Source organism: Mustela erminea, chromosome 1, assembly GCF_009829155.1.
Source record: "Mustela erminea isolate mMusErm1 chromosome 1, mMusErm1.Pri, whole genome shotgun sequence".
NCBI lineage: Eukaryota > Metazoa > Chordata > Mammalia > Carnivora > Mustelidae > Mustela > Mustela erminea.
In genome coordinates this window covers 36391978-36418382 of record NC_045614.1, presented here as the reverse complement: position 1 = coordinate 36418382, position 26405 = coordinate 36391978, and the positions used below count along the sequence as shown (strand labels likewise).

The 26405-nt window shown below is 38.7% G+C and overlaps 1 protein-coding gene across 2 annotated transcripts in view; it reads right to left on the bottom strand.

Moving 5' to 3' along the window:
• Window positions 1–547: 547 nt before the first annotated feature.
• Window positions 548–26405, bottom strand: part of TAFA1 (TAFA chemokine like family member 1) — a 516319-nt gene continuing 490461 nt past the window's right edge. For both annotated transcript variants that reach the window (XM_032324669.1, XM_032324659.1), the window contains exons 4-5: window positions 8980–9104; window positions 548–3468 (exon numbers count right to left, since the gene is read on the bottom strand). In XM_032324669.1, coding sequence (XP_032180560.1) covers window positions 3451–3468; window positions 8980–9104 — 143 coding nt within the window. In that variant the 3' untranslated portion in view covers window positions 548–3450. The remainder of the gene's footprint in view (window positions 3469–8979; window positions 9105–26405) is intronic.

Genomic DNA, 26405 nt, shown 5'->3' with positions numbered 1-26405 from the left:
GTCAGGTAAACCTTAATAGATTCTGAAATGGAAGTGTGAAGCTTAATTAAAAGAAAAACTAGTATTATTATTTGACATTTAACCTTCCAGGAGGGAGTACATATCCTACGTAGGCGAGGAATGTGTGGATCTCCTCATATAAACAATTTTTATACCCTTCATAACTTACATCAGTGACAATGGCAGGTTGGTATAATATACTGCGCTATAGAAAACCACTGTATTGCTTTGTGAAAGTTACTCTGGATTTGATCAGAAAATGATGTTGAATTTTTGTGTTGGTGAAAACATTCTTCATCATTTGATAACAGAAAAAAGTCTCATAGTAAAACTTCTCAGCATGCTTGCCAAATCCATTAATAGATAAATCTAATCACACACACACACAAAAGTCAACAAATAAGCTTTACCTAACTCAAAAACCTGTCTTATGAAATGAGCCACATTTTCCGTTTTACCAAGAGACGGGCTTTGGATGAAAGCCTTTCCATTGGCTCTAAGTATGTCAGAACAGTGTCACACCTGATGTACAAGCTTGAAGTCATTATCAGTCATACCACACCGAGCTCTTTATTTCCAGCAATAACATGATAAAAGTTTTTCAACAACAGATGTAGGCACGGAGTAGCTACTGAGTCCCTTAACTGAGATGGGTCCAATTTAAATACAACTTGATGGTTCACACATTTGTATAAGGGCCTTGATGAATCCAAATTGAATTTGATGACATTTACAAATATTTGCACTGTTTTATTGGATGGTTGCCTGATTCTGATGTGGTCTTTTTCTCCCTTTTCTCTTCTTCTAGGTATTTTCAAGGGAGGTTATTGCATGAAGTGAACACTAGGAAATAAATTGGCAGACCCGGGCCTCTAGACTAACTCTTTCATTGACTTACAGGCTCTGGTTACAGAATGGGAGAAGCTGTAAGCTCCATGTATCATAAATTATGAGAAGCGTCTGTATGCATGAGGCCATAGAAAAGAGAATATTCTTTTTTTTTTTCCATTGGATTTTCATTCAGGACCGATGCTTTTAAAAGGATATTCCAGGAAATACTCATCTCCTTGAAAAGGCCACATGACCAGGGAATTTGGAGGCAATAATAATGCTAGTACAATTTGTAATGGCAAACATCTCATAGTTAATCTTACTGAAGAATGTTAGGAGATTTTATATAAAAATCCAGATTTCTGGTTCTATTGAAAAAACTGAAGATGTGACAAGGCCGTGAATATATCCTCACACAGAAATTAAGCAGTGACGTACCGTCCATTAGTTAAGTAACCACCTTACATGTCTAGATTCTGGAAACTCTTGACTTGGCAATGCATGTTTTAGTCTTTCTTGGAGATGTACATCATGTTTGGTATATTAAAGGCTCTGAAAATTTCCCCAGTAAATATTTCTGTTCTATTTTATTTAAAAACTTTTCCCCAATGTATTTGATTATGGATGTTTTTTTCCTCCCCATTTTGAGAATTGCCATTCCAGATCATTTTTTGCATTCAGGATTTCAGGTTTCTCTCTGAAGTTTACAAGTGGAAGTCATTTGCTAATATATTATTTGGTAAATGAATGTGGACCATAAATTCACGGGATTCTGATTTTGCTGTATGGATTTTATGCTATCTTCTGGCAATGTTTGTGAAGGTATTTGGAAAACCTAGATTTTGCAATTAGGAGTCTATTTCCATTTCTGTGTGCTTTTTATAGGCATTCAATATTCAGAGTCAATCTATCCGATTAGAGTATTTACATATTCAATCACACTTCAAGCTATATCGGCAGACATGAAGGAACTTCTGGATTTCACCCAAGGTTTACCTTTAAAAATCCCCACTAGGGGACCACTTGTGCTGGCGATGTAGTAAGAGGTCCTAACCACATGTATTCTAGAGAGAAGGCTTTGGAGAAAAAATCAGATATACTTGCCATATGCTAGGTTAAGTAACAGGAATGTTTGGTATTATTATGCTATCCCGGTAGATAATAAATAGTATTTCCTTTCTATAATCATCGTATGAGTAAGTTTTAAAAAGAAAATATGGAGAAAAATGTCTTTTTTGAGAAGTGAGCCCCATATGTCTCAATCAAGTGACCAGTAGAGGAACCCAATCATGGGATTTGACATTTCATCTTGCGGGCTATGTACACAGCAGTTATAGTAATGAATTTCTGATTTTCAAAATACTGGGATTAGAAATATTGGCTCTGATGGCAGCAAAGACCTCACGGAAAAAATTCTGGCTGACTACAAGTCTCTAAGCAGGGTGTTCTCTGGATTTGGCTAAGGCTGACTCAGGACAAATACATGGCAAATAAAGAGGACAAGTAGGTTTAGAAAGAAGTTATTTACCACTTTAATAGGGCTGTCCAGCATTTGGTCACATAGATCATTCTGAAATTTAATTGCTTTAATGGTCTTCCTGTCTCACCAGAAGAGATCTGAATCCTCTTGGAAAAAGCAAATCAAACATAGAAAGAGGTGCCATGATAAGACTTGTTGCTACAGCACTATGTACTTAATGATGCCAGACTTTGGATTTAATCGGAGGACATTTCTGCAGTCTAGGACAGCTATACAAAGCCTTAAGACATCGTATTTACAGAACTTATTAATACAGGGATCCATATTCTACCATAATTTTGCCAGAGTCTTAATAGCATGGTGGAGTAGCTCCCTCAAGAATCCTCATTGTCTTATCTGTGGAAAAGCTAGTAGTTCTAAAAATACTTTCCTGGAAGAGGTTAGAATGGTTATTATATATCAATTGAATATAAAGTATGGTTATGTAAGCCAAGCTTGCATGCTAATATTGCACAGGGTAGAAAGCAATAAAACAGGACAATGTGCTTCCTTGGGCCATCTGGTAGAAACAGAAGGAAGCTCTCGATTCAGTATTGTTATGATGCCTCAGATTCCAGGAGTCCACCTGTAGCTGGCCTTCCACTGTGAGTACCATGCTGAAATTTCAAAAGGGCACATGTCTTCTTCCTTGCCAATCAAAAAAGAAATTGCGACAAAACAAAACAAAATATCCAAACTCAAAGAGGTACACCAGCCGTCTCAAACTGTGGTATTGTTCATTTCTTGAAGAGAATATATAATATTTCAAAATATTATATATATACATATATTTAAAATGGTACAAAGGAACTATAGATCCAAATTAGAAGATAGTTGATCGTTCTTCGTAATCCCAAAAATTTTCATTGAGAAAACCCTTTTTTTTTTTAAACCCACTTCCCATGGTGTTGCCAAAAGCGTGGGGTCTTCTCACTATAGAATACTTCGTGACACACAGTAAAAGCACTGTGATTATCTGTTAACCAGTCAAAGTGCAAATAAGAAATCCATTTGGCTTGTAACGTATAAGATGTTTTAAATTCTTAAAATGTGTTTTCCGCAGAGGTGGTTTTCCTTTGCTTCTATAACAAATGCTTCCATTAGGTTCTTGGGTGAATCTGAAACCAAAGAAAGAAAGAAATTTCAGGGAGAAAAGAATGAGATGAAGGCATAAAGAAAGGTGAATAGGTAGAAAATGAGGACATCTTGAATTTATAGTACGTTGCTTCTTTCAAGTGCTCTGAAGCCAAAAATGTTAGTCTAGAACTGTAGTTCTCAAATGGTGATCAAAAAGCACACTGATAGGCCATCGTATTTTTATCAATTCATTACATTTATTTTGCCATAGCTGAGCAGATAGGCTCTGGGAGCAATGAATAACCATGACCGGATTCACAGACACGTGACCTACCCAGTGTTACACAGACCCCGGTGCTGAACAGGCCCCCACACTTCATTTAATGACCTGCTACTGCAGTCTTGAAATTACTACTTATTTTTGAGCAAGAAGCCTGTTGTCATTTTTGCCTTGGGCCCTTCAAGTTATGTAGTTAGTCCCATGTCTGTTTGATGAGAATTTGAACTAAGTAAGTCATTCAATGGCCTTGTCAAGTTGGCCTGCTGTATCATGTAGGGGGGTGGCATGAGGTAAAGTCACTGCCAAGGTTAGAACACATTTTCTTAGGAACACAGGAGACTCTTGTAGGATGAGGAACTCTTCCTCTCAATGACATGGCACTCAAGGGCAACTGAGAGCGAACTGTTACAACTTAGGGTGCCACTTAATATATTTGAATATGGTCCCAAAGACTTTGATGTTCAAAAAAAATGCATGCACAGAGAATCACTGGTGTGGGGCAGAAATGATGATTCTAAGAGAGTTGAAGTTTCTACTTTAGAGTTTTAGGCCATAGGTATTTTTCTTCATCATCTCTAAGTTTTTTGTTTGTTTGTTTGTTTTCTTTTTTTTTTTTTTTTCATCTCTAAGTTCTTTATAGTCTTGGGAATTGAGTGTTCTGAGTCCAGGGGTGGAGTCCATGAAAAGCTTTCAGGGTTGGGTGGCAACAGTAATAAAAGTTGGCTTTCAAAAGTTGGTTGCACCAGGGGCAGCACGTATCAGAAATCTTCACACATTTAAATTTTTATCCTCTCCATATGACTAACAGATTCTTCCAAAATTTGGTTTCTCATATTCCAGTAGTATTTATCCCCTCCTGTTTCCACTGTCTTCTTCATCAAAGGGAGAGGGAAAGTGACATTTGCAAAACTGAAATGGAATTGCCTGTCTTTTGTCTGTATCGAATTGCCATTCCGCCCCCACCCCTCCAACCTTAGGTCCTATCCTCCATGGAAGAACAGGAGATTGGTCATACCCACCATTCCATCCCCCAAACTTGACTACACTAACTTTAGATAGAAGAGTTTAAAATATATTTATTGGTTAAATAAATGAATCATTCACTCTAACCCAGGGGCAATTTTGACAACATAAATTGATTTATTTTTCCCTCCTGCAATTTCCCGATCCACCCACCCTGCACACCCCACTCCTGATAAAGCTGGGATCTATCCAAGCTGGTACATTACTCTTCTGTAGTATAAAAAGAACTGGCTGATGAGAATGGATGGAGATATGCAAAGTCAGAGCTGCCATTAGGAGGATGGGTCCGGTAGGGTGTGGACAAATGACTGTAGTGGATTTGTGTAAATCATCAATTTGACAAGATACCCATTGTGGTTAGGTGTGCAGTCTGAGGTCTGCTAACACCCTTTTAGGGAAAGGGAACTTGACTCTACATTGTGCAAATCTAACTGCTGATTATCTCATTAGTCTGAAAGACACTAACATACTGAGTTGAAGGAAATCCAAAGTTGCTTGATATGTTCCCAGATATTATACCAGATTATGCTCTATTATTTTAATCTGCTGATTTTTCCTTCCAAGCGCCTTTAGTTTTCTCCTCATTTTATTCCCTTCCTCATTATGATCCCAAACGATGAATGTTCACTTTTTACATGTGAATTATTACAGCATTGTCAAACAACTTATTTTCTCCAGGGAAAAGTCTAGCTTTCTAAATTAAGGCATCATTCCTGAATATACAGAGTATACATTTATTCCTGAATGCATTGGATGCAGTGTCCCCAATTTCTTTTTTTAAAATACACATTATACCATATTACACCTTATTATTTTGTATATATTACATAAAATACTTATTATAGGGAATTAGCTCAACTAATTTTTGGAGATTGGCAAATTCAGAATCTACAGAGCCAATTTTCCAATAGTGTCACCACCTTTCAAACTTATGTTTTGGATATATAAGTTTAAAAGAAAGAAATAAACCAATAGGTTTCTAAAACCATAAGAAAAGATTTTTTGTCAATATCTGAATTGGTGTGTCTTGCCACAGACTACCAACAAAGCAATTTTAATGAAACAATTGAAGGGACGGTTAAGTGGGAATAGGGTTAAAATTTAGCCTGGAGGCTTCACCCAGATGTACCAGACTTCTTTCCAGGAGGGTTTCTGTCACCAGCTTTACTGTACCCCCTGCTGAATTTTGGAAAACTTCTCAGGAGTAACTATTTTTTCTCTGTAAAATGACATTCAGGAAGCTTCCTCTTTCCCTAAGTTTTATTCTTTCCAATCTCCTGAAAGGGAAGCCTATGCTGGCTTCTACTTATCTTTTCTCCTTCCCTCTATAGGTTATATTATCATCTAAATCTAATTATCCCAGGGTTTTCCTTCAGATTGTGTCCCATTACCCTGGCTAGTTCCCATTCTGCAATATTTGGTCCTTTAAATGAAACAATGATTTTCTACTCTCCATCCTCCTTAAAAATGAGCATGATGAACCTCTGAATTAGATCACACTTTTTGTTTATCTATATTTCACAGACTGCTGAGAATTTTGAGTTGGAATGATTATTTAGGAAATAACTCATAATAGCAAGGTTTTGAAAAAAACCTATATAAGGAAAAGTGATATTCAGGACTCTATCTTACAAATCTCTTCATATTGGAGTTATTTTAAAAAATTAACAGTAGGAAGGTAACTCTCTATTGCCATTAACAAGCTGGGCGTGTTTCTTCTTCTTTTTTTTCTTTTATGTTTTTTTTTCCCCCTAAGAGCACTCTCTTTGAATAAGCCTTGTACATAAGAACCAAAGAGTTGATTTTATTTTTCTTCTTACTTTAAGAACTTGATTTTTTTTATCCTAAAGTTTACCTCTTAGATAAGAACAGAACAATGAAAGCCTATGACTCATAATTAAAGTACATCTGAATACTGAACTGTTTTAAATGTTAAACTACCAGAGGCAATATTTGAAGTATGTAGGCATATTTCTACTCTGACTGGGACAAACGAACAGGGCAAACTAGAAAAATTAATATAAAACCTATTTCGGAGCACATAATTTAAGGACTGGTGTCGGCATGCCATTTATATAGAAGGGAAAGTTCCTTTATGTATTAGCTGCACTTAATTGTGCCTTTGTGTTTAAAAGTGTGTATTTCACTGTGAATTTCTTTGCAAGGAAGTAGAGGAGATAACTAAGTCAGTAGTAGTGTCTGGGTCTTCTCAAGGTGTTAAAAGGTATTTTCCTAGTGTTTCCTTTTTTCCTTCTCTAAAGACAGTGTGGACGTTTATTAGTTGAGTGGTGTGTTGCTCACACGGCTATAGAGCAGTCTCTTGTTTCCTCACTTGAAATGGATGCACACATTAGAACAGGTACATCCTCTGCTTTCAAACCAACTGCATGGGTGATTTACTTCTCTTGTACACTCAGTGGTCTTGGTTGCGTTCATCCCACCCAGGACAGTAGCAAACACAGTACACTCCAGCCTCTATTGCTGTGAACAGACCTGCACTGTACTTCGGGAAGAACAGAAAATGTCTAGGAGGTATTTATAATATGTTTTAAAATACACTCTACAGAGGCCAAATCAAAGAAAATTACAGTCATAAAAAGTAGCATTAACATTTCTGTGTTTTGTTTATTTATATTCTGTCTTCCAAAGAGTCCTGTAGTTGGTACCCTTGGAATTTCACATACTTAAATCCTGAAATAATTGGACTTGTGCTATTGTTCTTTACCAAGTTTCAGGTCTGGAGGAACCATGGGATCAGGGCTTATGTTCAATAAAGGGAGATCAGTTATCATTTGAAAGAGGAAATAGAGATTTGGCAGAAAACATATCAGCAACCAGCTTGAAATAATGGTGATCGAATTCCAGTCGTACCGGTCATGATTCAGAGTAGCTGAAAACCGACTTGTGAGAGCATCTTCAGATGGTTTAGTAGAATTAGTTTCAGGCAAAATGTAACCTGAAAAGGGAAACCTGAAATCCATGCTTTGTCCGTTAATGAAGATGGTTTCTGGAGGTGAAGGTCATGAACTGGGCTCATTTCGAATAATCTCTCCTGAGGGTGTTTCTTTGAACTGAAATATGATAATCCATGCTGAATGTCTCAGGTGCACGAAAATGCATGTTAACAGGTAGGATGTTCAGGAACCTCTCCTGGCCATGAGCCAAGGAGGTATAACCATTTACTGCTTATTGTGGCCAATACTGGCAACTAAATTTGATATGCAAAGATTCTCTATTTATTTTTATATCTAAAACAGGTTTTATAAGGTATGATGTTTTCTGCATCACAAGGTTGCAACTATCAGTTTTATTTCTTGAAAGGATAATGTCGAGAAGGAAGATCTTGAAAGGATAACGTCATTATATGGGGGCGGGAGTCAGGGATGTCCTTTTAAATTTGAGTCACCCTTTTTGGAAGGCTCAAATTCAATATGTTGGAATTTCTAAGTAGTCGTGCTTGTTTTCAACAATACCCAATGCATTAAAATACATACACACGTAACAGGGCTCATGGTCACATGATACAGATACGTGTAATAGACACGTGTTAAAATATTAACATTGTTCTGTTAATGTTGAATAAATGCTGTCTTAAATGCTCCAAGCAACCCTTCCTCCCCTTTTAGTACTCCCACATTGTCCTATGATCTAATATCTACAGGGTCAATGGCTGGCCTGGCCGGGGCCCTAACCTGCCATTGCAACACCAATTCCTATGCGTTGGCCTCCCTATGCAGGTTGTTTCATATTTTGAAGGTAACTCCTTATTTTACCACAGAAACCAAGGAATGAAAATTCACATCACAAAAACCTTTCACTTCTTTAAAAAAATCATCAACTAAATCTTTGAAAGACCTATAGAACATGGCTGTACTTAAATGCAGTTTTTCTCAGCAAACCATCTGGATGAGTTAGGCAAGACCTTTATTTTATAACCTCTTTTGAGCACCACAGTTGTTGGCTGAATTATTTGAATAATTACTGTCTCTCTTCCCTTTGGCTATGACACCCCAGCCTTATTTATGAGCCAGTCACAGAAACACTGAAGTGCTCAGCATGGAAAAGTCAAGTTCAATCTCCAACTTCTTGTTGATGGATGGACACCGATATGAATGTTTAAGAATGTTTTCTGTCAGGGAAAGGCTATTTTATCTCCTGTTCAAAGCTTCTCTGGGGGCAGTTTGTAGAACCCAAAGGCAAACAATACAGTGGGTAACATGCATGAAACATTTGAAAGAAATCCACTTACTCTTGTGGTCTTAATTTTATTGCCCGTAGCGCACATCCATCCGGAATTATCAGGTAATGTCTTACACTCTTCTCCTTCTAGACAAGGCTCCATCTCACACCACCATTTGCCAATCACTATAGAAGCTGCATGGAAACAGGAAACAAGTATGTTTGCATTCATCCGAACAACTCGGGCACAGGGGCCGTGACCTTCTGGAAGTGTCAATTCCCTTTCGAGCACGCAAATTTCTCTTTAAGCTTCTATGATTGGCTAAGCATTCTCTCTGAAGAAGAGTAATATTTTCATGTATCAGTCTCAACATCACAAATATAATTTTATGCTGACTGGTTTGATCAAGCAACATTTTGTCAAAAATCTCCTCAGACAACGAAAGATGAAAACATATGGTTGGAAAGACATACTTTTTGGAGGAGCTTCTATGTTAGTTTTTACAAAACAAGGACCTGTACTATTTCTTTTTAGGGACAGGGACAAAAGTGTTAACTGCTCTTCAGAATGACAGAACTGTTCCCTCGGGAAGGCCAGTTTATCCACCCAGCATTAGGGTTAATCCCCCAACCTAATGCTTTTGAGAAAAAAACCAAAATGACTGGAAGCATGAAAGAAAACCTGCAAAATAAAAACTAAGAGTAAAAATTAATAAGAGTACTTGTTTACAATCAAAGGTATGTTTGAGGTGAACTGGGTTTCCTTTTGATGTTTCATCTGATGTGGCTGGAACTTTGGAAAGTTAAACCTCTGATTAAAAAGCCCCACTTTTCAGGGGAGTATCACAGATGACCACGACAGGAAGCTGGCAATGAACTTAGTGGATCTATTTATAGCACAGGCTTGTTTTTTGATCATAAGATTTTATAGGATAGTGACTGGATCACTCCGCACAAATCAAGAAGGTCCAATCTTCCCTAATGCCTTAACGAGTGAAGAATTATTTCTGCCATCCCAGATTCTCAAATGTCTGCCCGTGTCTCTTTCTGGCACTTTCCGATTGGCTTGTTTTCATACTGGCCTGGAACCCTAGTTCTGGAGATATTCACCCCTCAGCCCCTTACCCTCCAAAGAGGAGGCCCCACCGTGATGCTTTCTCTCATAAAGACAAAGAGGTCAGATGACATCTGTTAACATCACGGAGGATTCATATTTAAAAGGAATGGAGTAACATCCTCCCTCCCCAAAGTGAAGCAGGAGCACCCACTGAAATTCTTCCGCCATCCAGTGTTAGGCATTCTTTTTTTTTTTTTTTTAAAGATTTTATTTACTTATTTGACAGACAGAAATCACAAGTAGGCAGAGAGGCAGGCAGAGAGAGAGAGAGAGAAAGAGGGAAGCAGGCTTCCTGCAGAGAGCCCGATGCAGGGCTTGATCCCAGGACCCTGAGATCATGACCCGAGCCGAAGGCAGCAGCCCAAACCACTGAGCCACCCAGGCGCCCCCAGTGTTAGGCATTCTATGGAAGGAGTATCTTGCTAACTTACAAGCGAACGGTTTAACCATACGGCCATGCTTGCATTCAAGTTTTCCTCTTTCTATACTACCCTTACTTTGGACTTGCCTTCCTTTGGAATCCAGCCTACAGATTGCAAAATTTTGATATTATATGCAAAACCATGTCTACTCTGTTATCCAGTCAATTTGAGGAATTTTCCAAGGGTAATTTCCCTCTGTTTGATTCATACCTTATGTGTGGACCAGACTGAACGACATAAAATGCATCTCTATTGGAATACAGCACGCAAGTATAGAAAATAAAATCTTGTAAATAGTCTATCCGTATGCAAAACAACGTGGTATTTCAGTAAAACACAGAGTAAGTAGCAACAGAAGATACAGATCTTCCGCAGGATAGAGAATGATTATGAGTTTTTCTTTTCCTTTTTCTTCTCTTCTTTTCTTTCTTAAGATTTATTTATTTATTGGGGGGGGGGTAGGAGAAAGAGAGAGTACCAGCATGCATGTGCAAGTTGGGGAGGGACAGAGGGAGAGAATCTCAAGTAGACTCCTGCTGAGCACGGAGCCTAACGTGGGGCTGAAGGAGCAGGAGGCTGGCTGAGGACAAAGCAAAAGCTGGCGCCTTGCACCCCCCCTTCACCCGCTCCCCTCCATATGTGTAGCATTCCTCAGGCACCCCTGACTGCCATAAAACGATAAATAGTTAACTTGCAGAGATCGCAGTCCTGCAGGGTAGGAGTCTCCCTTGGTTTGCAAATGTCCTTGAGATTTACAACAAAGAAGTTACCTTATCAATAGCCCAATTTCCAAGGACACAGAAATCAGTTCCTCGAGCCCTAATGTCACCCTCCCCTCCATGAAAAACCGAAGGAGGTGGAGGTAGAAGGAAAAGTAAATAAAGTTAAATTTCTTCTAAACCTAAATCTCACTAACAAGGATGTTTGATAGCAGGAATGTAACATTCCACCAGGATACTCCCAATTGTCTTTATGTTAGTGCCTCATTAGAGGGAAAGTGGCCTTGGCTTGATAGTAACCAGGCCATCAATATCCTGATAGTGCTTTTTTCGCATGCGTGGGCTAACCGGCCAGGCCAGTTCTGCTTCTGTAAGATTGCTTTGTCTGCTTTTGCGCGTGGGTCCCCTGACCCAATCCACTGACGCCAAGTATGCCTGTTCAAACTATCGATCAATCAGCTCAGCCCCACCCGAAACTTGCTTGTATCTGTCTATAAAAATCCTGCACCGACCCAGCTCCGGACCTCTCGGCGTTATCGGCAACGAGCGGCGCAGAGGTCCAGGTTCGAACCTGCAATAAATGACCCTTGCTGCTTGGCTTTGACTCACGTCTCTGGTGGTCTTTTAAGGTGGGGGTAATATTCAGTTGGCATCAGGGCTCGATCTCACAACCCATGAGACCATGACCTGAGCGGAAACCAAGAGTCAGACACTTAACTGACTGAGCCACCCAGGAGCCCCAGGAGCACTTTTCTTTTCAATAGTGGGGCTCTGTATGAGGGTGTAGAATAGGGTCACATTCCAGTCATAGGTAAGGGACCATATTTATAGGTGCCTTGATAAGAGACAATAGTAAATAAGACACGCATGTATTTTGGAGGCAAGAAAAACACTTGTACTGTTGAAAGGGGACAAAAATAAATTGCCAGGCTTCCGGTGACATAAGATCAATGGCAGGGTTTGGCAGTGTTTATCAAGAGACCACAGTCCGAAGCTTCCTTTTGGCCAGCACTTAGTCAGCAACAGGCCGGTGACATTTGCCACACTTGTCCCCTGAAATCCCACCTAATATCTCATGATTGCTGCCCTGAATCGACACCAAGAATGGAAACCATCTGGTCTGAGCTCTGAGGGGAAACCACCTTTCCCGACAGTCTCCCATTTAGCGGTTGTGACTTTTTTTTCCGCCATGGAGGCACACAAATAACGAACAAACTGCCAGTAAGGTCAGCTTCAGCATCTTTACTTCCTTCAAAAGGACACTGTTCCCTCTTCTCTAGGCTGCTCTCTGCCCTCTAAGAGCTGGCTTACTTTGTTGTAAGCTAACAAAGGAGCTTCTCTTTCTTTTAAGCATTAATATCTTCTCAATGACAATGTAGACAATAGGGGAAAAAAGGCATCTTACAACCCACAGATCACCTTTAATTCCAGGGAATAAAGGTCCACTGACTCACAGGGAAAAAGGAAAGGCTTTCTAAGAATAAAAAACATCCCCAGACCTGCCTATAATCTCTAAAAATTCGTATTACACTTGCTTCTCCTAAATAGGGTTTGACGCTTGGACATTACCCTCTGGTTTATTAGAATTGAGTTCATTCTTCCAGTGTTGCTTTTCTAAAGATGCTATTAGACTGACTTTACTTCTGATTTATGCATTACATTGTCATTTTAACATACATCACTTCATGTCTTGGGTCAAACTACAGTCTTTTTTCATAACTTTCTTTCCCCATATACTCATATTTCCTGCAATAACTTCAAGAAAATTCAGGGAGGATTTATAGATTACTCCCTCTTCCATACTGGAAGCTACCTAAAACCTTCAGATTATTGGAAGAGGAATGATTTAAAGAGATTTAACACAGTGGGCTAACATAAATGTTACCTGTTTTTATAATTTTTCTCATAAGAAAACTGTAAACACAAATAACTCTAAATATCTTGCATTATAATGGTCAGTGCAGTAATAAAAATGACAACTGAGGTTCCTGATGGTTTCTTCTATGTTTCTCTGTTAGGTACCTTAAATGTTATTATCTAATTTTCATAGCAATCCTAAAGGTGGGTATTATTTTGAACCATGGATGAAAAACCTGAAGTCCAGTGGGGCTAAATACGTTTGCCCAGCTTACACACATAAGAAGTGTAGGAATTAAGACTAAAATGCAGGCTTGGGGGCGCTTGGGTGGCTCAGTGAGTTAAAGCCTCTGCTTCAGCTCAGGTCATGATCTTGGTGTCCTGGGATAGAGCCCTGCACTGGGCTCTCTGCTGAGTGGGGACCCTGCTTCCCCCTCTCTTTCTGCCTGCCTCTCTACCTACTTGTGATCTCTGTCAAATAAATAATAAAACTAAAAAAAATAAAATAAAATGCAGGCCTGCTTACTGATAAAATCCATGATTTGCATCATAAATGTGCAAACTCATTCTAGTTTTGTGTTCAGGATTCTCAGAACTCTTTAAAAGCATTTACTGGCTGCTGAGTGAATGAATGAATTCTCTCTGGTATATGATTACTGAAAATAAATTTCATATAAACACAAAACACTTGAGGCAAACACAAAACATTTAATTTCTTATAAAATTAATGTAAAAATATTTTGGGTAAGAGCCAGTTTACATCACATTTGTTTCTTCCTAGACAGAGCTACATATTGCTTGATTCTACTACTTATTGTGTTTTAGTAGTAAGTCCCAGCAGTGAACAATTTTTGAAGCCACAAGAAATTTGTGACATAGATGCCTAATTTCTATGAGGACTCTTTATCCCCTAGAAGAACTGAGTTAATTAAATATCAGCTGCAAAAACCAACTCTCTCTTATCTGTGGTGATTATAAAAGAGGCTCCCTTTTAGCCCTGGGGTTCTGGAATTCGCTCTATGAATGTGCCATATTTAGGAAAATATCCGGTCTCCTACTTTTTCAAGAATGTTCATCTTTCCTTAAGAGATTCATAAAATCACTAAAGCTACTTTAATCCTAAGTTTTGACTTCTCCCTTGTACCAGGTCCTGTTGCTACAGACCAAAAGAGAGACTTGTCAAAAGAGAATCAACCCATCCGTGATAAATCTTAAATGACCAGAAATCCTTTTGTTATTGTTGTTGTTGTTACTCACTTTGAGGCCTTTTTCCACATAAAGAGAACACAGTACTGGTAAGCAATGGGCTTAATAAGTACAGCAAATATACATTAGTTTGTTGAAGAAATGCCTTTCCCGTTTATCATTTCAATAGACAATATTTGGGTCTCAACTCAGTAAATGGTCTTTGAGCACTTTCTATAGTCAAAGGACTACCTGATTTAGTGGGATGGATCAAATAATGACCATGACATAGTCTCCGCCCTGAGAGCTTACAGTTTAGCTCAGAGTTTCTCAGTATGGGCACAACTGGCATTTTGGCATGGATTACTATAAGGGGTATAAATGAGCAAAATACTCCCTTGGCAGTAAGTACATCATTGTGCTGGAAATGTAGGCTCCCCCTGGGGAGTGGGAAGAGAAAAATCTTAATAAGATTGTGGAGGTTCTTGAAAGCATGAAGCTCAGGCTGGGTTTTTGTTTTGTTTTGTTTTCCTTCAAGGAATGATAAGTCACTGAATATTCTAGATTCTGTGTGCAAAGGGAAGAGACGATTAATGGGATGGTTGGGAAAGATGGATTTGGCCGTGATGTACAAGATGCAAGAAGAAAGAAACAAACAGCTGAAATGCTACGTAAGCATGGCTGCATTCACACAGGAGGGCTAGGTCTGGATTTTGGTTGCCTACTCCAGAATTGTGAAGAAGGGCAGAGCTGAAAGCAATGTCAGGAACAACTGCGGAAACCATATGACTAATAACTCAACTACATCTACTGTAACCCTCACTACATGGGACTAGTATTATTAGTTCATGTACCTGCCTATTCACCAGACAATGTGCCCCTGGAGGGCAGGGCTCCTACTACATTCATCACTGAATGGCACAGAGTAACTCAAGACAGGTTTAGAATTTATGAATGAGTGAATTAAAAAAAAAAAAAGAAACAGAGAAAAAGAAAAAAATAGTGCTTGTATGAAAGGATTGGAGGATTTCATGAGAAAGCGCATTCAAAGCACTTAGCAGAGTGTCTGGCATCCAATAAATGTTCAATAAATATTAGCTGTTATTATCATCAGCGTCATCATTTTTATTACTCTAAAGAATAAAATCACTGCAAAACAGAAAAGGCAATTCCTCACGAAGTGAGAGAGTGAACCATTGTTCTTCAATATTATGCCAAACTCTCAGCTTGCTTCTATGACTTATGAGAGTTTGAGCATAAATTAAATAGCTGAGCATACGATTTCATTCATGTTCCCAGAAGTAGGTTCTAAGTACATCAATCAAGACAAATTTCCCAGCTCATTTTTGTGCGACCTGCCATGCAGTTTAGGCAATGGCTGGAACTCCATGAGGGGACTGCAGCAGCTCTCCTGCCTTCCTTTATGCACAAGTTGTTGTAACAGCTGTTACAATGCTCTTCTTCAAAGGACCTGCCTGTGACTCCCTCTGTGTTATTGTCTTTATCAAAGTAAAGTTAAAGGCATAGAATAATGTGGCTGGCAATCATTCCAAATCCCCTCTTTCCTGCGAGCCCACATTTAAGGTTAGGATCCAGGGTAGAGAGACATTATGTAATAGTTAGCCTCTGAGCTCTTGGATATAAGATAGAAAGACCTGGGTTTGAATCTGAAGCCCACTACTCACTGGTAGTATTGCTTTGGAAAGTTGCTCAGGTCAACTCTAAGGTTCTTGAGTTATAAATGCAGTTAATAGAAATCACAACTGGTAATAGTAAATTTTAAAGTGAGGTCAGCATCCTAGTATGATACATAATAAACTTTATACTTAACATGTGGCAATTATTCTGTTACTTGTCCACATGTCCTCTATCCTCCTGTATATACATCTGTCCAATCATCTTCATAGAGAGTTAATGCCTTATCTTATTGGAAGTTCATACTAATTGTGGGATGCATATATTCAGTTTTTGCTAACTAGACTGTGTTTATTTCTAGGGTCTACAATATATTTCGGAAACATACATGGAACTAATGACGTGATTGATTAGTATTGCTTTCCTTCTACAAATTCTATTCCAGTGCTTTTCAAACTGGGGCAATTTTATCTTCCTTGAAGGTATTTGAAGACAAAGGTTATCTTTTATTTATTCAGAAGTTATTCACTGGGCGCCTGGGTGGCTCAGTGGGTTAAGCCGCTGCCTTCGGCTCAGGTCATGATCTCGGGGTCCTGGGATCGAGTCCCGCATCGGGCTCTCTGCTCGGCAGGGAGCCTGCTTCCCTCTCTCTCTCTCTGCCTGCCTCTCCATCTACTTGTGATTTCTCTCTGTCAAATAAATAAATAAAATCTTTAAAAAAAAAAAAGCTATTAAAAAAAAAAGAAGTTATTCACTAACTGCTGTTAATGATATAAATAAATATAAAACAGACACAGTTCCTATCCTAAAGTAGCTTACAATCTATTGTAGGAGATAAATACTAATTGTGACGATGTGATAATACACACAGACAAATCATGAGAAAGATACTAGGGACACTAATGAGGGGATCTGCTTTGAATCATCAGAGTGATATAGTAAGAAGAGCCCTTATTAAATATAAGGGTGCCTATATCTTTTCGATTAGTCTTTTCGCTTTAGATAAATAACTGATAGTAGAGTTATTTGATTATATGGTATTTCTATTTTTAAATTTTTGAGGAAACTCCATACTCTTTTCCACAGTGGCTGTACTAATTTACATTCTCACCAACAATGCATGATGGTTCATTTTCCTCCACATTCTCACCAACACTTGTTATTTCATGTGTGGGTATGTGTTTAAACCATTCTGACAGGTGAAGGTGGCATCTCATCATGGTTTTGACTTGCATCTCCCTGATCATGAGTTTATGTTGAGCAACTTTTCATGTGTCTGTTGGCCATCTGTGTGTCTTTTGTGGAAAAATGTCTTTTCAGGTCCACAGCCCATTTTTAAATTGGATTTTTTGTGGGTTTTTTTGGCGTTGAGGTGTATAAGTTTTTAATATATTTTGGACATTAACCCTTTATCAGATATGTCATTTGCAAATATCTTCTCTCATCTAGTAGCTTGCTTTTTTGTTTCATTGGTGGCATCATCATTTACAACAACCAAGATACGGAAGCAGCCAAAACGTCCATCAATAGATGAGTGATTAAAGATGATGTGGTATGCGTGCACGCATACACGTGCACACACACACACACACACACACACACACACAGGAATATTATACAGCCATAAAAGAGTAATCTTGACATATGCTACAACATAGATGGACCTAGAGGATATTATACTAAGTAAAATAAGCTAGACTGAGAAAGACAAATACCATATGATTTTACTCATGTGTGGCATCTAGAAAACAAAACAACTGAATCAAAAAAGAAGAACAAAAAAGGCAGCGTCAGACCTACACATACAGAAAACAAACTGAAGTTTGCCCGAGGGAAGGGAGGTGGGGGATGGGCAAAATGGGTGGGGAAGAGTGGGAAATACAGGCTTCCAGGTATAGAATGTTACAGAAATAAAAGACAGGCATAGGAAATATAGGCAATGACACTGTAATAGCATTGTAAGATGACAGATGGTAGCTCCACTTGAGTACAGCATAAAGTGTATAGAATTTGAATCACTGTGTTGTACACTTAAAACTAATGTAACATTGTGAGTCAACTACAGTCAAATAAAAAATGAAAGAAAGTCTTCATTGCTGAGGTAATTTAAAAACTAAGTAATCAGCAAAATTGTTTCCATAGTAAAGCAAATAAGTATATATATTATGAGGTCTAACTTCACATGAATTTTAAGATAAGACACAAAACATTAATCTTTTGCTTGTCACAGGCTGTTCCAAGCTGTCTTATCAGAATGCACGGGTATAGTTTCTACTGCTCTGAAAAAAGCTATCTGCTCTGGTGACAAGGAATATTCAGATTTTTTTATCAACTCAAGGGAATGCTCTTAATTCCTGCCAATTCTAATATTCTTCTTTGTGCGCTCTACACCAAGGTTGCAGTCCCTGGCTTATCATGCACTTTGAATACCTGATAACTCTATCCTTGTGCCCACTTATAAATTAAACACTGCATGTCTTGGTTTCACTAAATCAGTAGTTTTATTTTAGAATTTAATTCAATGATATTTTTCCCTTTGTAGACATAATTTTAAATCTATGTATAAGAAGAAACATCAAGAATCATGATTATTAAATAAATTTCCTATTGAACACTCCTGGATTCTCAAGTTTAACATTCTGTGATTAAAACATTCAAGAGCAGCCCCATAGTTTATGATAGAGTAGGATTTGTAAATTTGTTGAGACCCTTGCATTCTGATGCTCTGGTTTTTGCCAACCAGAGAAACCTTTGGTTATCCTTCTTAATTTTAAAAGTAATATCTACTCTTTTCCAAAATTCAAAGCATACATTTAGCAAAAGGAAAGTAAATGTAGTCACATTAAGCAGAAGTAGACTACTACATTTGGCTATGGATTTTCCAGTCTTTTTCTCTAATTATTCTTGACACAGCATTCAGAGTGATCTTTAAAATGCAAATCATTTGATATCAATCCTCTGCTTAAAACTCTCCAATTGTGTCAGCACATGGAATAAATTCTATACTCCTTACTCTAGCCTTCAAAGAGCCATGTTACTTGGTTCATCCTATCTCTCCATCCATTTTTTTTTTCTACCAGCTCCATCTTCACCCTTCAGCAATTGCTCTACCCCCTCTAGCTCTTTTGCAAACACGTAAATCTCTTTTCTGATTTGGCTCACCCTCTGTCCTGGACATGTTCATCCAGAATTGACATCAATTGAGCCTCAATTCAACTGTTTTGTTTTGTTTTGTTTTATTCTTGAGTGGCCCTTCTTGAAAATTTATCAAAAATAAGCCATATCCACCTGACCCTGACACTTTCCCCTTATAGCCTGCTTTGATTTTCCTCATAATATGTGCTACATCCTGAATCCACACACCATTTTCAGTGTACCTGGATATTTGTCCTTTCTTCCCACTTGGCTCTAAGTTCCATGAAGGTTTGGACTTTATATTCTTAAGTGGCTAGAAGGGTGCTGTCATATAGCAGATCATCAATATATATATTTTTAAATGGTTGAAAAAAATGTATACACTAACATATACAATATTTTTTATGTAAGTAAGACCATTCCACACAGACCATTTGCTACCCTTCTTTAAAATCTACCATGGAGGGGCACCTGGGTGGCTCAGTGGGTTAAAGCCTCTGCTTTCGGCTCAGGTTATGATCTCAGGGTCCTGGGATCGAGCCCCACATCAGGCTCTCTGCTCAGCAGGAGTCCTGCTCCCCCCTTACCTGCCTGCCTCTCTGCCTACTTGTGATCTCTCTCTCTGTGTGTCAAATAAATAATCTAAAAAAAAAATCTACCATGGAATCATAAATATTTTTGCACATCTCTAAATAAATGAAATGAATCATTACCTTAAGGCCTATATCACATCCCCTATTAAGGTGCATTTTATTTAACCAGTCCCTTGGTGTTGGAAATTTGTCTTTTTTGTTGCTAGTTGTTTGCTATTAGTAAAAATGCTTATATTAACACCCTTGTGCATACACCATTGCAAATGTATTTAATTATTTCTCCAGGGTAAATTCTAAGAAGTGGTATTTCTGAGTGAAAAGGTAAAAAAAAACACAAAAATGTTTAGCATTTGTGATATATAAACTGTCAAGAAACTGTTCATAACCGCTATTTCTCACCAGAAGCACGCATTTCTCTGCACAGTTTCCGAAACACTGGTTAGAATTTTTAATGATTTGAGTGAAAGCATAGATTTTGTTTGTCTTTTGGGGGTACAGAAGCATGGTCTTAGCCAGCTGGGGAACCCAGCCTGCTCCCAGTCTTCATATTCCACGTTGACTCTTTGTAGAATAGACCTAACGTAGTGAAACAACAACAACAACAACAACAAAATCTCAATTTCTTGGTGACTAATTTCTCCTCCAGGAAATCTAACCAAAAGGGCTGAAATACCGGAGGGGACTATCATGAGGTCAAACAGAGTGAAGGCTCTAAGCCAAACACACACAAGGGCCAGAAGAATATTACATTCCTTAGTGTAAACTTTTTTTCTTGGAAGTCCCTGCTGAATGGGACGTACTTACTCTACACGTGCATCATAGGGTTAGCAAACTCAGCATGGAGAATCTTGCTATTTCAGAATAAAACATGCATTTATGCTTGTCCCTTTGAAATTTGACTTCCTGGTGGCTGCTACTTCTATGTGGTCCATTTACATCCATGGCAACAGATTGAGGAGAGGCACTGTTAACTGGATATGGATATAGAGAAGAACTCCAAAATCTCTATTTTTTAAATCAGAAGAAAAGTGAGATTTTAAAACAAAATATTTAGGGGCACCTGGGTGGCTCGGTAGGTTAGAGTCTCTGCCTTGGGCTCAGGTCATGATCTCAGGGTCCTGGGATTGAGCCCCGCATTGGGCTCTGCGCATCAGGGAGCCTGCTTCCTCCTCTCTCTCTGCCTGCCTCTCTGCCTACTTGTGATCTCTGTCTGTCAAATAAATAAATAAAATCTTAAAAAAATTAAATTACCCCAAAGATACAGATGTAGTGAAAAGAAGGGCCATCTGTACCCCAATGTTTATAGCAGCAATGGCCACGGTCGCCACACTGGAAAGAACCAAGATGCCCTTCAATGGACGAATGGATAAGGAAGATGTGGTCCATATACACTATGAAGTATTATGCCTCCATCAGAAAGGAGGAATTCCCAACTTTTGTAGCAACATGGACGGGACTGGAAGAGATTATGCTGAGTGAAATAAGTCAAGCAGAGAGAGTCAATTATCATATGGTTTCACTTATTTGTGGAGCATAACAAATAGCATAGAGGAAAAGAGGAGATGGAGAGGAGAAGAGAGTTGAGGGAAATTGGAAGGGGAGGTGAACCATGAGAGGCTATGGACTCTGAAAAACAACCTGAGGGTTTTGAAGGGGCGGGGGGTGGGAGGTTGGGGGAACCAGGTGGTGGGTATTGGAGAGGGCACGGATTGCATGGAGCACTGGGTGTGGTGCAAAAACAATGAATACTGTTACGCTGAAAATAAATTAAAAAAAAAAAAAAAGCCTAGACAGGAGCAGGGTCTGGACACATATAAAAAAAATATTAAATAAATAAAGACATTTATAAGCAAGTTTTTAAATAAAAATTTACTTATTTATTTAGAGAGAGAGTGGGGTGGGAGGGGTGGGGCGGACAGAGGGAGAGTGAGCAAGAGCCTCTCTGCTGAGCCCAGAGCCTAATGTGAGGGTCAGTCTCATAACCTTGAGATCATAACCTGAGAAGAACCAAGAGTTAGATGTTCAACCTACTGCACCACCCAGGCGCCCCTTATAAGCAACATTTAAGCCACATGCACATGTGTATATCTTTTGAGTGCTAGCTCTCTGTGTTCTTACAATTTGGAAATGGCTCACTGGAGGAATATATTTATACACAAGTGTTTTCCCAATTTGAAAAAGTACTTTGTGAAGTTATTATTAAATTCTATAACATAGTCTTTGCTAAAATTGCTACAGATTTACCATAATCAAATAATGTCAGTTAAGTCCATTTTCTTCTTTTCATATGTAAAGTAATCACTTTTATTGTTATTGATACATTAAAATATCACTTTTGGTTAATTTCACTTTGCAACTAATCCCAGATATTAAATTATTTCCAGAAAATTCTTGGCCTCAAGCTCCTTTGCAAAACTAGGGCTCGAAATCTTGGCAGTAATGGGAAAGTTGTACACTGATTGTAAGATCTTTCATTTTAATCTTGTTCTCACTAGAGAAGATTGATATAAATAAAATTTAAATAGAAAACACATTTCAGATGCCAACAGTGAAAAAGACTTTGTCAGCCTAATGAAAAGGTATCAATTTTCTCTACTTTATTCAATAAATTGTGAGTCATTTTCTAAATGGATTAGATTAAAGGAAAGTTCAAACTCCCAGTGAGATGCTCTTGGCACTGATGGAGACTTTAGACAAGAGAGAAAGAACCAGGGCACATAAAACCTCTTAAGCCTCTTCAGATCTATAAAATTGATAGCAAGTAAGAAAGAGGCATCTCTAACCCTGAACTCACCTATCGCCTGAGAAGCCAAATCTTGGGGAATTGAACAAGACACCCTGTTTCTCTTATTTTATTAGGATGTCATGGTGGTTGAGTAAATTACAACTGAGAACATGGAAATCTTGGGAGGGGTGAGTCTTGGATAAAAAGCCTGTGGCTCTCAATGCTTTATACGCCTGTCTCATAGATGTATGATAACATAAGAGAACATTACGCTCTAATGAGATTATGCTCATACAGCCTCTGTGGGAGACTTTGATACCTTCAGGTTTATTATAATTAATTTAACTTCAGAAAATATAACCTAACTTTCATGTGAGGATGAAATGTGTAAACCTTGATCATAGAACACTCTTGGATCTAATCTGATTCCTCTGTATGTGTTTGAAATGGCAAAATCATTTTATAACTGGTTATTTTTGTATTTGGCAGAACTGCCCCAAAACTCGGTAAGCATATACATTCTCTTGCCAGCCTTTTGAGAAGTGGAAAATAACAATCAAGTGTTTTTATTTTCCCCTACAGAATACCACACAACTATCATGGTTGTTTTTGTGGAAATGCCTGAATAGTTTGGAAGAATTTAGCTTTCCTTATCAGAAAATATTTATAGACTATCTGCTGTATGCTTAGCACCATTTAATATAGGCAGTCTGAGTTACATAAAAACATGCTAGAGCTTTCACATGTGTTTTTAAGTAGAAGAGGAAATAAGAAATGTCATAAGGAAACAAAAGCAAGATGAACTTTTGGGACTTCATCAAGATCAAAAGCTTCTGCACAGCAAAGGAAATAGTCAACAAAACAAAGAGGCAACCCACGGAATGGGAGAAGATATTTACAAATGACAGTACAGACAAAAGGTTGATATTCAGGACCTATAAAGAACTCCTCAAACTCAACACACAAAACAGACAATCATATTAAAAAATGGGCAGAAGATATGAACAGACACTTCTCCAATGAAGATATACAGATGGCTATCAGACACCTGAAAAAATGTTCATCATCACTAGCCATCAGGGAGATTCAAATTAAAACCACATTGAGATACCACCTTACACCAGTTAGAATGGCCGAAATTAGCAAAACAAGAAACAACATGTGTTGGAGAGGATGTGGAGAAAGGGGAACCCTCTTACTCTATTGGTGGGAATGCAAGTTGGTGCAGCCAATTTGGAAAACAGTGTGGAGATTCCTCAAGAAATTAAAAATAGAGCTTCCCTATAACCCTGCAATTTCACTACTGGGTATTTACCCCAAAGATGCAGATGTCGTGAAAAGAAGGGCCATCTGTACCCCAATGTTTATAGCAGCAATGGCCACGGTCACCAAACTGTGGAAAGAACCAAGATGCCCTTCAACGGACGAATGGATAAGGAAGATGTGGTCCATATACACTATGAAGTATTATGCCTCCATCAGAAAGGATGAATACCCAACTTTTGTAGCAACATGGACGGGACTGGAAGAGATTATGCTGAGTGAAATAAGGGAAGCAGAGAGAGTCAATTATCATATGGTTTCACTTATTTGTGGAGCATAACAAATAGCATGGAGGACAAGGGGAGATGGAGAGGAGAAGGGATTTGAGGGAAATTGGAAGGGGAGGTGAACCATGAGAGACTATGGACTCTGAAAAACAACCTGAGGGTTTTGAAGGGGCGAGGGGTGGGAGGTTGGGAGAACCAGGTGGTGGGTATTGGAGAGGGCACGGATTGCATGGAGCACTGGGTGTGGTGCAAAAACAATGAATACTGTTACGCTGAAAATAGGTTAAAAAAAAAAAAGAAAAAGAAATGTCATAAGGTCCTCATTTCTAAATATTTACTTTCAATAATACTGAACAGTTAGATACTGTGTGTGTGATGGTGGCAGAGGAGGACCCTGAATTCACTTTGTCCCATGGAGCCACCAAATCTACATCCACACATATAGCAATTAGGAACAGTTTCTGTACAACAAACAATAGGGGGACCGCATAAAGAAGGGTAGGGTAGACGGAGAGATGGTAATAATGGGAATCCCACCCCCAGTGTGATGATCTCTAGTAGGAAAGGATATCATCGAGAGGCCAGTGCACCAACTTGCCTGTCCTGGAAAACAGTGGAAAAAAAGCAAGGAAACATAAACAAAAACAAAAACAGTAGCTTAAAGGCAAAGTAGATTACAAGTGAAGGAAATCCATTTACTAAGCTTAGATTGCTAAAAGGTGGGAAATACTAGAGCTCCCTCAGGAGGGGGAGGCACTAGCAATTTCCTACATTTCCCTCTGCCTTGATAGCAAGGGTGTTGGCACCCTAGCCAGCCTTCTAGGGCAACCCAGAGAGCTCCAAGCCCCCAGCTCACCTTAGCTCTCACTATTCCACCAAGGTGTCACTGATGCGGTGGGTCCCAGGAATCCCCTGACCCACCCTTGTTCTGTCTCCAAATGTTCTACTAAAGTGGTTCCACTGCAACGTGCCCCAGAACCCTGATCCACACCCACATCAACTGCAGGTGTCCTACCATGGTGGCTCTTGTGTGGTGCACCTTGCCCCTGACCCACACCTGTCCCAGCTCCAGCAGGTCTATCAAAGACCAGCATATGCAAGCTACATATGGAGGTTCCTACACCAGGGGACTCCTTCCCCACAGGGAGAGGTAGTAGTACCACCCAATTCATAGGATCAAATACAACAAGTCAAACAAAAGGAGGAGACAGGGAAGTATGTTTCAAATGAAAGAACAAGATAAAACTCCAGAAGAAAACCATAATGAAATAGAGATAAATAATTCACCTAATAGGAAGTTCAAAGTGATGGTCATAAAGATGTTCACCGAATTCACCAAAGAGTGGCGGGACACTCTTTGTGAAGAAGTTCAACCAAGAGTTAAAAAAATATGACAGAACTAGTCAGAGTTGAAGAGTACAATAACTGAAATAAAAAAATATTCTAGGGAGAATTAACAGCAGATTAAATGATAAGAAGAATGGATCAGCAATCTGGAAGACAGGGCAATATAAATCATCCAATCATAATAGCAGAAAGAAAAAAGAGTTTTAAAAAGAGAAGTTAGGGGGCGCCTGGGTGGCTCAGTGGGTTAAAGCCTCTGCCTTCAGCTCAGGTCATGACCTCAGGGTCCTGGGATCGAGCTCGGCATCGGGCTGCCTGCTCAGTGGGGAGCCTGCTTCTGCTCTGCCTGCTTGTGCTCTCTCTCCATCTCTCTAATAAATAAATAAAATCTTAAAAAACCCCAAAAAACAAAAACCTTACTTGAAAAAAAAACTTAAAAAAAAAGTCAAGTTAATTTAAGGAATGTCTGGGAAAACATCAGGGGTATTAACATTCACTTTATAGGTGTCCCAGATGAAAAGAAAAGGAGAAAGAAGGCAGAAAACTTATTTGAAGAAATACTGGCTGAAATATTTCTAACCTGGGCAAGGAAACAGATATCCAGGCTCAAGAAGTACAGAGTTCCAAACAAGAAAACCCAAAGAGATCCACACCAAGACACAGTATAATAAAAATGACAGAAGTTAAAGATAAAGGAAGAATCCTAAGCTTCTTTAAAAGAATAAAACAAATAGTCACAGATAAGGAAAAGCCCGTAAGACTGTCAGTTGAATTGTCAGCAGAAATTTTCAGGCCAGAAGAGACTGGCATGGTACATTTAAAGTGCTGAAAGGGAAAAACTTAGAACTGAGGATACTACCTGGTAAAGAATACTATCGTGGTCACGGATGGGAAGAATTAATGCTGTTAAAAGGTCCACACTAATCAAAGCATTCTACAGATTTAACGCTCTCCACATCAAAATACCAATGGCAATTTTCACAGAGCAAGAACAAATAATCTTGAAATTTGTATGGACACACAAAAAGTCCAGAATAGCCAAATTCATCTTGAGAAAGAAGAACAAAGCTGGAGACATCATGTACCCTGATTTCAAACTACACTGCAAAGTGATGGTAATCAAAACAATATGGTACTAGCATGCATTAGAACAGAATAAAGTATCCATATATAAACTCACAAATATATGGTCAATTAATCTATGACAAAGGAGG